At 32.7% G+C, this 12,162-nt stretch overlaps 1 protein-coding gene across 3 annotated transcripts in view; it reads left to right on the top strand.

Annotated features, from left to right (window-relative positions):
- Positions 1-11,800, top strand: part of CD36 (CD36 molecule (thrombospondin receptor)) — an 83,788-nt gene extending 71,988 nt beyond the window's left edge. For all 3 annotated transcript variants that reach the window (XM_012650336.1, XM_012650337.1, XM_012650335.1), the window contains 10 exons: positions 137-284; positions 721-900; positions 2,185-2,276; positions 4,243-4,289; positions 7,667-7,736; positions 8,718-8,905; positions 9,607-9,725; positions 10,454-10,527; positions 10,902-10,956; positions 11,618-11,800. In XM_012650336.1, the coding sequence (XP_012505790.1) occupies positions 137-284; positions 721-900; positions 2,185-2,276; positions 4,243-4,289; positions 7,667-7,736; positions 8,718-8,905; positions 9,607-9,725; positions 10,454-10,527; positions 10,902-10,956; positions 11,618-11,782 (1,138 nt within the window). In that variant the 3' untranslated portion in view covers positions 11,783-11,800. The remainder of the gene's footprint in view (positions 1-136; positions 285-720; positions 901-2,184; positions 2,277-4,242; positions 4,290-7,666; positions 7,737-8,717; positions 8,906-9,606; positions 9,726-10,453; positions 10,528-10,901; positions 10,957-11,617) is intronic.
- Positions 11,801-12,162: the final 362 nt, after the last annotated feature.

Below are 12,162 nucleotides of genomic sequence, written 5' to 3'. Positions count from 1 at the left end.
GTTAACCCCATTGTTTAGCATAATATCTGGCATAGTCCATGTGTTCAAATATTTGTTGAATTAATGAATGGCATTTGAGATCTAATATCTACGTAAGCCAAATTTTTTGACTTTTGTTTACTTCTGTTTTTTCCAGAGTTCGTTATCTAGCCAAGGAAAACATAACCCAGGACCCTGAAGACCACACAGTCTCTTTCGTGCAGCCCAATGGTGCCATCTTTGAACCTTCACTATCAGTTGGAACAGAGAATGACACTTTCACAGTTCTCAATCTGGCTGTAGCCGTGAGTAGACAAACCACAAAGTTACTTATTTTAAAATACTCTAGAATCCACTATAATTAATCTCATCATTATAATTATTCATAGGCTTTATTTGGTCATTTTTATAAAAGTGTTTTCCTATGTCATTATTTTGAAGGAGTTATAGGCATTTGGATAGATGGCAAAATCATAACAGTCAATTCAATTTGATGACCAGTCAAAGTGTATCAATAAAAAAATAGGACTTGGAATGTCTTCTTGTGGTTGGCATTGAGGCAGACGAATATAATCATGTAGGGATTAGACAAATTACACTTTTAGTTTTGGCACGATTTAGTGATAATTTTAAAGATTTGGTTGTAAAATTTTCATTAAATTCAATTTTAGTATTTAATCCATTTATTTGTTAAAATCTGATATTGTATTGGTGTCTTAAACAGTGATTTTGTTTTTGTAGGGTGCAGCCCATATCTATCAAAATGCATTTGTTCAGTCGGTACTCAATTCACTTATCAAAAAGTCAAAATCTTCTATGTTCCAAAACAGAACTTTGAAAGAACTGTTATGGGGCTATAAGGATCCATTTTTGACTTTGGTTCCATACCCTGTTCCTACCACAGTTGGTGTGTTTTATCCTGTAAGTACCAAATATGAATGGCAATATTGTTTTTTAATTAGATAAAAGAATGGCATTGGCAAGGCATAATTTCATGATTTAGTATATTAGCCCTACTGCTAATCTGGAGATATATATCTGATATATATTCTAAATTTTTAAAAAAGTCCCCATCTCATATGGCTTAACCTTTACTAGTTGGAAAACTCATCTGAATTAAACAATTAAAATTTATATATATAATTAAAATTTAAAAACTGAGATATAATCAGGTTTCTACTCTTTTATAAGTATATAATTTGTCTGAAGTTGTAAGCTAGTATGTAAATCTTTGGACACTATTTTTGGTTTTGATTAACCTTCTTGCATAATCAAGTTAAATACCATATTTTTGTGCATATGTTAAATGCATCCATTCTATCATTCCTTCTTCTCTAGACCTTTTACAAATTTGTGTTGGTTTATATTAAAATATTAGCCTAAATTTGCACATCTCAATGAGACTGATCAGTCAATAGGCCTCATTTTAATGGGATTGTAAATAAGAATTCTCAGTAGTCGACAAATGTCATGAAATGGTGGTTTGAAGATTAAGGCAAACGTGAACTTGATGGTTCACTTATTTACAGCTTAATGTTTTGAATCACAAATGGAATAAGTTTGACTATTGAACGGGAATTTTTACTATGATTTCATTTGGCACTATACATAAATATTAGTTATAGTCTCCAGTTCATTGTTATTATTTTACTTTTAGATAATGTTTAGAATTGCAAGGTTATATATCAATATAAATGTAGAAAGCCTTCAGGAATCAGAGATTTGGTAATTATTTTAACTCAGTAGTCATAACTCTTTCCTTGACTAAATTTCAATTTTGTATGCCTCATTTCTATCATTTTTAGTAGCTACTTACAGATCACAATAGTTAGAATAACTTTACAAATCATTGTTATTCTAGGTTTTGTTCAATTTACCCTCACCTCAATATAACAGGAGTCATGATCAAAATGGCCTTATTGGCTTAATTATGGAAAGAGTGCTGGAGTCTGGATCATGTCAACTTCTGATGTTTATTTCAGCACTTAGCACGCACTTCTGGGAACCTTTTATAGTCTATCTTTTAAAACATTTTAAAGGCCAATAATTTAAAAACCTTATTACATATATATTTCAAGTTATATAAAATAATAACTAATAATAACTAGTGTTCGGGAAATGCGAAAGTGAGTTAATTACGTATTTTATAACTTGAAAAATATGACTTGTTTCACAAGCAATTTTTTCTTGAACCTATCTTTTCAGTACAACAACACTGTAGATGGAGTTTATAAAGTTTTCAGTGGAAAAGATAACATAAGCAAAGTTGCCATAATTGACACTTACAAAGGTAAAAGGTAAGCATCTGGGTATAGTGTGTGCGTATCTGTGCGTGTGCTACTAGCATACTCTAAGGCACGAGTGGTATTTGTTTAACAACAGGTAAAGCACAGGAATCAACCTATGGAACAGACTTTCTATATATATCTCAGCCCTAGAGACTCTTGTTCCAAAAGGCATCAAGCCTCTAGTTGTGCCAAGTGGCATGTTCACACCAGTGCACAGCTGCTGACTATCAGCCCCAGTTTAGGGTCTGGTTTACCTTTATGGACAAATCCGAAGGGACTGTTTTCATCCTTGGTGCATATCCAGCATCTCAGTAGACCATGCAATTAGATAACCATGAATGAAAAGGAAGAAAATCAACACATCAACTGACTGTCTAGGAGACAGAAACGTATTTGTTCCTTTACTTTTGTAATGGAGTATATCAAATAACATTGTGTATTCCAGTGACATGACCTGAAAGTGTCTATAAAGGTGGAAGTTTAATGACTCCATGTGATTGTTTTCGTGACTTCTCCCCGCAAGTGGTCTTAAAATAAGGATCTATATTGATAATTCCGTTTTAACATTTATTAATGCAAAAATGAAATTAGGACTTCAAGTAAAGTTCTAAAATTTACATATGAAATGTGGAAATAAAGAATACGCCACCTTTAAATTGGTGAAAGCAAAAGATAGCTTCATAAAGCCATTATTTGCTTTCTTTCCTAGTTCTGCCTGTTGATCTGAAGTATTAATAATTTATATGTGTAAAATAGGAAGAACCCTGAAATTAAAAAAAAAAAATAGGAAGGACCCTAATAAATATCAGGGGAGAAAGCCTTTTCTTTAAAGTTAATAATTGTGCTTTAGAACAGTTATTTCCTGAAAAAGGATAATCAAAACTCAAAGGGATGAAATGTTTTTATTAATATAAATAACCACTGCCTCAAACTGAGGCTTTTTTTTTTTTTGAGTCTTTATCTAACAATTGCATGAAAGAGTTAAATATTAACTAGTGGAGAATTTTTGTTCTAAAGAGTCCACAGTTACTTATTTTTATAGAAAAGTCGAGTGGAGGAAAACAAACAGTTCTAAGTGTTTATTTCAAAGGAAATCACATCAATTTTTTATATTGAGGAACAAGGAGCATTTCAATACTATAGAGGTTTTAAAGGGAGTTACTAAGCACTTCTAATTAGAGTAAGAATTTCACATCGCTATAAAATTACGATAAGATAGGTTTCAATCATCATGGCAAGACTTAGCATGATTAACAGCTTACTCTGTTTAGAACAAGGAACAGCTTTTGTTGACATTGCACTGGATAATGGTAGGAGTGGAAAAAAATTTTTTCCCACCATAAAAAAGTGGCTGAAGTTCAGGGAAACATTTACTATTTTTTTTCCACTTCTAGATATATACAGCTTATTTATATACCAGAGCATAACTAATAAAATTTGTCCTACTTTAATGCCAGCACATGCAAGGTTTTAAAGGGAGAAAATATATATTGGTTGATTATCAACATGTTTTGAATCTGAATTGATCCAAATTTCTGCTGCTTTCTTCCTTCCTTCCCACTTCCTTGTTCTACCTTATACTGAGCTTACATCAACCCACTTAAAACTTTCCTTCTGGTCTCATACTACTGAATGATTCATTTCTCCCCTTGGGGGGAAAAATCACTCTCTCCTAAGTAGAGATCTAAGTTTCTTATAAATGTTTTTAAATTTTTTTTTGTATCCCAAGTTGTTTCTAATTACCTTAACACTTGGCAGTTTTCATTTTATGACCTAGCCATGTAATGGTATCAGACAGTTAATTGCAACAGGAGAAAAGTTTCAAACAAAGCATGAACTGGGTGAATTAGAACATTTCTTAAACTTAGCGCTTGCCACATCTAATCTTATATTAGTAGAAATATTGAATCATAACATAAAAAGTAATGTGAGAAAGGTGTTCTTGAAATCAGAATTTTCTCTTTTTATTCCTAAGGAATCTCTCCTATTGGCCAAGTTATTGTGACATGGTTAATGGTACAGGTAAGGACATTTGTTTTATGGTAATAGTCACGATGAATCTATCTCATCTTCTCTCACAAATTCACTGTCGTACCTATAGTGTTCTGAAAGTTGAGGGTATGTGTTTACCTGTGTTTATAGCTCCACAACATAATTCAGAGTCTATTTTTATATAGGCTCAGTAAATATTTAATGTGTTGGGATTTCTGAAGATTAACCGTAAAGAAGTAGCTTTTATTGCATTACTAGGGAAATGTTTGCTTTGTAAAATCTTTACTTAATGAACTGCCGTCCTGACAACAGAAGTAATGGTTAAAAAAAAAAAAACTCTAAGTAGTTACTATTCAAATCTTTTGTAAATATTTTAGGTATAACAACTTAGAATTGAAGGAATAAAACATTAAGATAATTACAAAAGAGAAAACATACTGATACCAATGCAAAAAGGGTCTGGCCTGGGTCTGGTTACTCGCTGCCTAGAAAGCCAATACTGAGCCAACAAGTATTGCTGAGGAAGAAAGGAATTTGTAATGTACAAAATATCAGGAGAAGGTGAGGGGGAAGCAGCCTCAAATCCATCTCCTGACTAAGGGAGAGTACAGGTCTTTTAATTAGGGGGCTTCAAGCTTTTAGGGCAGGTTAGTGAAGGATTGTGAGTCTTGGCACCAAGAAAGTCCTTGCAGGAGACTTCAGAATCTCGACGCTCTTGTCTTGCAGAAATTCTGTAATTTGGGGGAAACAACTCAAAAAGGTTCAAATGGTTATCATTACAGGGTTCTGGTTATCAAGCCCTACAGGACAGAGGATCTAAAACATGAGAGGAAGGGGATTATAAAAAAAAAATACAGGGATCATTGAAATTTGTTCATAGAGCCGGTTACAATATTTCTAAGTGAGGTTTAAAACCAAGGTAGAATCAGTGAAGTTATAAGACAGAACCATCTATTTTGGATAAAATGGTCAGAATGAGACAGAATCAAAAAAGACTAGATGTTTATTAACCACATAAAATGTATGTAAAAATGAGCATTCTGAATTAGAATCAGGGAAAAAACTGTAAACCTAGATTTAGGGTATGGTTAGATCTGGCGTATTATTCTCCTTGAAGAAAAGGAACATACGCATATGCCTATGATGTTTAAGAATTAAAATTTTAAAAGCAATGGGAATCAAATACCGTGAGAGAATTACAATTAAAAGTGTGCTTTCAACTACTAAGAAACAGTAGCATGAAGTTTACAAAGTTGGTCAGAGAATAACCTATACGGTAAAATAAAAATGAAGAAAAATAAAAATGAAGCAAGAGAATGTTTACTTTTCCAAAGGTGTGATTGAAATCTGTACGCTTATTTAATTCTATCTCTGTCTTGTTAAAAAAAAAAAAAAAAAACAGCAAAAGCACTGCTGGTTTTGCCTTGTAGGGTTTTAAGCTACTGGAGGGTAACTGAAGCAATTTCTTTCTAAGTAAAGCATTGCTGGAAATAAATGGTCAAGTCCTCAGTATTACTAACTCTAGTAGTTGCATAAGCATAAAATACTTAGTCCTTAGACACAGACAGAAATATACTGTGCTGCTCCTAAATAGTAAAGGATTCTTTATGCGGTTAAGGGGAAAAAATCATTAAACAATTTTGTCTAAAGCCAAGTAGATAAGTTTAATAAGTGGGTTAATTAATGCCAATAATATAAATACATGTGCATTGGGCATAAAGGTAAAAATACCTAAAGGGAAAATAGAAGTAAAACAAAATAGGAACAGAGGAGGTTGGACAGGAAGGGGATGTTTCCTGTGAGAGAGTCTTGGTTACAGCACTAGGGAAAAGAGTAATGCAGGGTTCCAACGTGTTTTCATCATGATTTAGAAGTGCAATCTTCACTTTTAATAAGTTCGAAAAGACATAAAATGAAAGTATTGATATACATTTTTTTTTTTTTTTGAGACAGAGTCTCACTTTGTTGCCCTGGCTAGAGTGAGTGCCGTGGTGTCAGCCTAGCTCACAGCAACCTCAAACTCCTGGGCTCAAGCAATCCTTCTGCCTCAGCCTCCCAAATAGCTGGGACTACAGGCATGTGCCACCATGCCCGGCTAATTTTTTCTATATATATATTTTTAGCTGTCCAATTAATTTCGTTCTGTTTTTGGTAGAGACGGGGTCTGGCTCTTGCCCAGGCTGGTCTCGAACTCCTGAGCTCAAACAATCCACCCGCCTCGGTCTCCCAGAGTGCTAGGATTACAGGCGTGAGCCGCCGCGCCCGGCCTTGATATACATTTAGAATGTTTCTTTTGGGGGGAAGAAAGCTCTGCTAACAGCAGCTATCCTGTGGTCATTGCCCATGATAATTGCTGGGTAGAATTATGACATACTCTTCAATGATATTTCAGATGATTTCTTTAAGGTTTTTCAATGTATTTTTCTTTAATAGTTAAGGTAACAGAGAGGCAGTTGTAGGCAATGCCCATATACAGACTATTTGGGGAATTTAAGCTGGACTTTAATATCTGTCTCAATAGCAGAATCACAGAATCACTGCTGTTGTGTTATATTTCACTTCTCACAGGAGTATAGATGAAGATAAAGTCAGAAGGTAGAAACACTTGCCAGAAAAAGAACCTGGAATGCATCATTTTAAGCAAACACATTCAGTAGTAGCTCATAAAAATATCTGAACATTATCAATTGGTGATATTCATTTGAGGAGTGAATGGAGGAGTTAACTAGTTTTTTTTTTTTTTCTGTCTTATGTTTTCTTTATTAATTCTTTTTTTATATTTCAGAATAATACTGGAGTATAAATGTTTTGGCTACAGGAATTGCTTTTGTACAGTTTGAGTCAAAGTTATAAGTGTTGCCATAGCTATTCGTAGTTATTTCTTCATACAGCCAAACTCAATAAATGACTCTTTGGATTAATTTGATGAGAATGTTTTCAAATAATTTGCAGGAAAGTTTTTGGTGAGAGAAATATTTTTAGTTTAGTAAATAGTTTTAAAAATATTAACCAGCCCTTAGGGCACATAAATGAATCACTATTAAAAATAAGAACAATGTGGATATGGCAGGAGTTTTAAATGAACTTTGTGGTATGATTAATATCACTCTACTTATGGGGTGGGGCATTTCAAAAAACAAAATCACAGTTTTGTTTATTAGTCAGTTTATTTTATACTTACTAGTGAATGTGTATAGTATGCAGATGTTGAACATGGTAGACGCACATAGCTGTAAGGCACTTGATATGTGGCTAGTAAGATTTGAAATGTGCTGTAAGTATAAAATACAAACTGGATTTTGAGAGTAAAATGTGACTACTATTTATTTAGGCAGTTTGCATTATATGCTGGAATAGAGATTTCTAGAACACATCTAATCACTTTTTACTGGCTTGCTTTTAAACAGATGCAGCCTCATTTCCACCTTTTGTTGAGAAGACCCGGGTATTGCAATTCTTTTCCTCTGACATTTGCAGGTAAGACAAAGACACTAAGGTATGTAGGTAACTCAGACCTCTTTCTTGCAAGTGCTAATTAGGGAAATTTCTTGATATCTTAAGAATAAATATAATATAGAATTCATAATGTTTACTTTTTTACAAACAATTCTTCTACATCCTTCAATCTTTTTATAATGCAAATCATTTTCTTTGCCATTTCTAAGCAAGAGCTACTTTGCCCTTCTTTTAATAAACTAGTAGTCTATTTAATAAGGACATGCCAAGTCTTTCTAAAGATGTCCAGAGAAGATGATGCCAATGGCGCAGAACTGTGTTAATTGACATGCTCTAATCAAATTGGCCGTGGTGGTGGCAGTAGATACCACAGATGTATGGCCACTATTCCTGAGCTCTAGCCCTATCCCTAAACACTGTAATTCTGGGCAAGCATTTAACTTCTCTAAATCTTTTCTTTATCTGAGAAATTGAAGAGATCAATATTTCTTCATATAGTGGTATCTGGGGATTAGAAGAAATGTATATTGAGCCCTAGCACATTGCCTAGGTTACGATAGATACCTGCTATATGATGGAGGTGAACAAGGTATATATCAAGCATGCACATACCCCAGCAAGCAAATGGATTTCCTCTCCAAGATTAAATCATTAAAGACAAATTTTATTTTTATTTCATTTAAACAGGGCAGAAAGGATTTGAGGAATGTCATAAATATTTAATCTGTAGCAGAAATTAACTATGAGAAGTGACTTCAGTGTAAATACTCCATAGTAGTTTATAAGCTTAGATGGTTTTGAGAACAAAGGTAGGAACAGTTCATACTCAGGTATGAGTTCTGGTATGTGTTTAAATTTCATAAGAACTTTTTTTCCTGAGAATTAAACAAGACTTAAAATTCTAAGTTAAAGCAAGAATATAAGAAAAATATGAACCTCTAGAATGTATTAATAGTTCAGAATCCTAGAATACAGCTTTTTTTTTTGTATGTGCGTGTCTAGGTCAATCTATGCTGTATTTGAATCCGACATTAATCTGAAAGGAATCCCTGTGTATAGATTCGTTCTTCCATCCAAGGCCTTTGCATCTCCAGTTCAAAACCCAGACAACCATTGCTTCTGCACAGAAGCAATTATCTCAAAAAATTGTACATCCTATGGTGTGCTAGACATCAGCAAATGCAAAGAAGGTGAGTAAATATTCACAGTAGCACAGTCCATGACATAATTTGCAATATTCCTTAAAATGGAACCTTTACTCAGAATGCAAAATTTAAAGAAAGAAAGCAATCAGGGCTGTGACAGAAAATGTGTTAATTTTGTATTGTTTCAGTGTTGCACAATTTAGTTATCATTGGGTAAAAGCACACCAGTACTTCCCTGTGCTGCTTTTAGATTTAGGGTAAAATGAAAATAATTTCTAGAACACTTTGAGCATCCCAAGTGATCCATTTGCTATTGCTCTAACCTTTTCCCCTACATAATAGTAAATATTTTCAGTATGTCTCTACAACAAGAATTGACTTAACACACAAAACTTGGACTCTGTCTTATGTTGCTCATATTCATCGTGTTGATGAAAATTCTTAAAGAAATTCTTAGTCCATATTTAGTTGCAACTTTCTATTCAGCAGCTAAACTTTACATATTGAAAATTGCCACCTAAGGAATGTAGAACAGATATCAACTAACTTAGTAGGATGCAGAGTTTTATTTTTGTAAAATAGTGATCTGATATTACACTTCTCTCCCATCCTTATCCCCAGTCAGTGTCCAAGACCAGCGATGTATATTTTTATGGAAAAAGCTTTATTTGCAATGTTTTCTGAGTGATTTGTAAAATAAGCAAAAAATTATTTATCCCCAGTTGACTCTTAAAACTTGTCTTCAGGAAAACCAGTGTATATTTCACTTCCCCATTTTCTACATGCAAGTCCTGATATTTCGGAACCTATTGAAGGCTTAAATCCAAATGAAGAAGAACATAGGACGTACTTGGATATTGAACCTGTAAGCAAATATTTTATCGATCTGCTTTGGTTGATATTGAAAGAAGAGAAAAATTTTGTCGGTTATACTTGTCAACCAAATTTATTGAATCACATTTATGTCAGTGAAAATGACATTTCTTCCTAATTAAATTTTAATTTTATATATGGAATTCCCTAAGCCTTTTTAATAAAAATAATTCTAATTGGCTTTAAATTTTATATGTTACTAGTCTATATTTAACTACAGATATTGCTTATATGAGGAGTCATCATATATGGGATTAAAAGATTTTATAGGAATTTGGGGCATGATCTGTTATACTTTGTTATAGCACAATAGTTTTATTCTTTAAATGATTTTAATGTTTTTGTTTTCAAAAGTTAAATGCAATTCTAGAATGTTTCAGTTTAATGATAGTTACAAGTGTTAGTTATAATAATAACCAATAATACATGGATTCTGACTGAATATGTATTTGATCGTATATAGTTCAAGAATTAAATTAACTACCCGATCTCTAAAACCATTTCAGGTAAATCACAAATATAACTAAAATCATAACATTAAGTTAGGCAAAGAAATTGTGTGTGTATGCACAAATATGTATGTAATATATTTAATAAGTGCAGTTAACTATTATAATTTTCAAGTAGTCCTTTTTTACTTTAAGTTCTATATTCTTTCTCTTCTGCTGTAACAATGTTTTAAAAAGAAGTTGGTAGTTATTTTAGTTGTTCTCTTTTTAGATAACTGGATTTACTTTACGGTTTGCCAAACGGCTTCAGGTCAACATGTTGGTCAAGCCAGCAAGAAAAATTGAGTGAGTCTCTTGAATAACGTTATCTTTATATGATTCATAGTATTTCCTGTTAGAACATAAGTTTATCAAATTTCAACTTTTCTTTAGCTTAAGATCACTAAACAATCATTATTAAATGCTTATGATAACTTTATAATATCTAGTGCTTATTGAAATAATATTTGCACATATTTAAAATGGGTTTTATGTGAGCATTTGATAGTATCTCTCATTTTGTTAGCTAAGTATTTCTGTAACTGTATTAGAAAGAGAAATGTGAGAAACAGACTAAAATTTAAATGATTCATAGCAGGGAACAAACTCAAAAAAGGCAATTCTGAACATTTATTTATACTAGTAATTATTAAAATGTTTATCTTCAATGTCTATTACAGAGCACTAAAGAGTCTTACGAGGAACTATATTGTGCCTATTTTGTGGCTTAATGAGGTTAGTACTTTAAAAAAAACTTTTAATATTTCAAAGGAATGTATAGTATTCAAAGTTGTATGTATTTCCATATGGATAAGTTTACACATTTTACCTATTTGAAAGGACCTAATCATATAGAAATATGACCTTGTTTTCAGTTTTCCTTTTTTAAAGCCCTTCCTATCATTTACGATTATCTTCAAAAAAACGTTTTTTCTTGTCATAATGCTTGTCTTAGGGAAGAGGCAACTGCAAGTAAATTAAGACTCAATATTATAGCGCTAATAAAAGCCAACTATGCATATAAAGGCTAGGCATAGGAAGTCTATCCCATTTCCTGACAAGATATTTTTTAGTGTAAACCACTGCATTGATTAACCACAGGAATAGAAGACATTGGGAAACATCGTTTGGATAATTGGGCAGTAGTTCAGAGCCAGTACAATAAAGAGTACTTGCTATACATCACTTTTAAAGGGAGAGGGATTATCTTTTACTCTGTAAATATTCCATGTGGCATTTATTGCCTGCTTTGATATGCATGAGGAATTCCACTGACTTGTCTTATAATACAACTGACAAAGGCCCATACAGGTGTTAAAAGTAATGTATATAATTGGAGGGTTGGAGTGTTAATCTTCCTCTGCCCAAATAATGGCAATGGTTAATTTGCTTACAGACTGGGACCATTGGTGATGAGAAGGCCGAAACGTTCAGAAAGCAAGTGACTGGAAAAATAAACCTCCTTGGCCTTGTAGAAATCATCTTACTCAGTGTTGGTGTGGTGATGTTTGTTGCTTTTATGATTTCATATTGTGCATGCAGATCAAAAAAAGTGAAATAGGTAAGTAAACACAAAAAATATATACATTGCTCAAATAATGCAATTGCTTATATATGACTTGTTTTCATTTTATCAAAGAGTTTTATGTTATGCCATAAATATTTCTGGACTTTTGAATGAGTAAATAAGACCTATGAATGTCAAGCAGATCACTAAATTGCATCTTTTATTTCCATTCTCCCCCAGAATTAAAGATTTAATTGTGATCATTGTAAAGTTACCACAAATAACTTCTGTCAAAAATTTTAACTTGTTCATTTCCCAATTATATAGCTGTTATATGTATTTCAAAATCAGATAATAACCCCTTGACTGGGAAAGGTTGTATAACTATAATAGATATTTAAAGATATTGAAAAGTGAAAACAGGATTGTTGCAT

This window comes from Propithecus coquereli, unplaced genomic scaffold, assembly GCF_000956105.1.
Source record: "Propithecus coquereli isolate 6110/MARCELLA unplaced genomic scaffold, Pcoq_1.0 Scaffold32, whole genome shotgun sequence".
Taxonomy (NCBI): domain Eukaryota; kingdom Metazoa; phylum Chordata; class Mammalia; order Primates; family Indriidae; genus Propithecus; species Propithecus coquereli.
The sequence above is the reverse complement of the archived record's forward strand: the minus strand, read 5'-3'. Positions and strand labels throughout refer to the sequence as shown.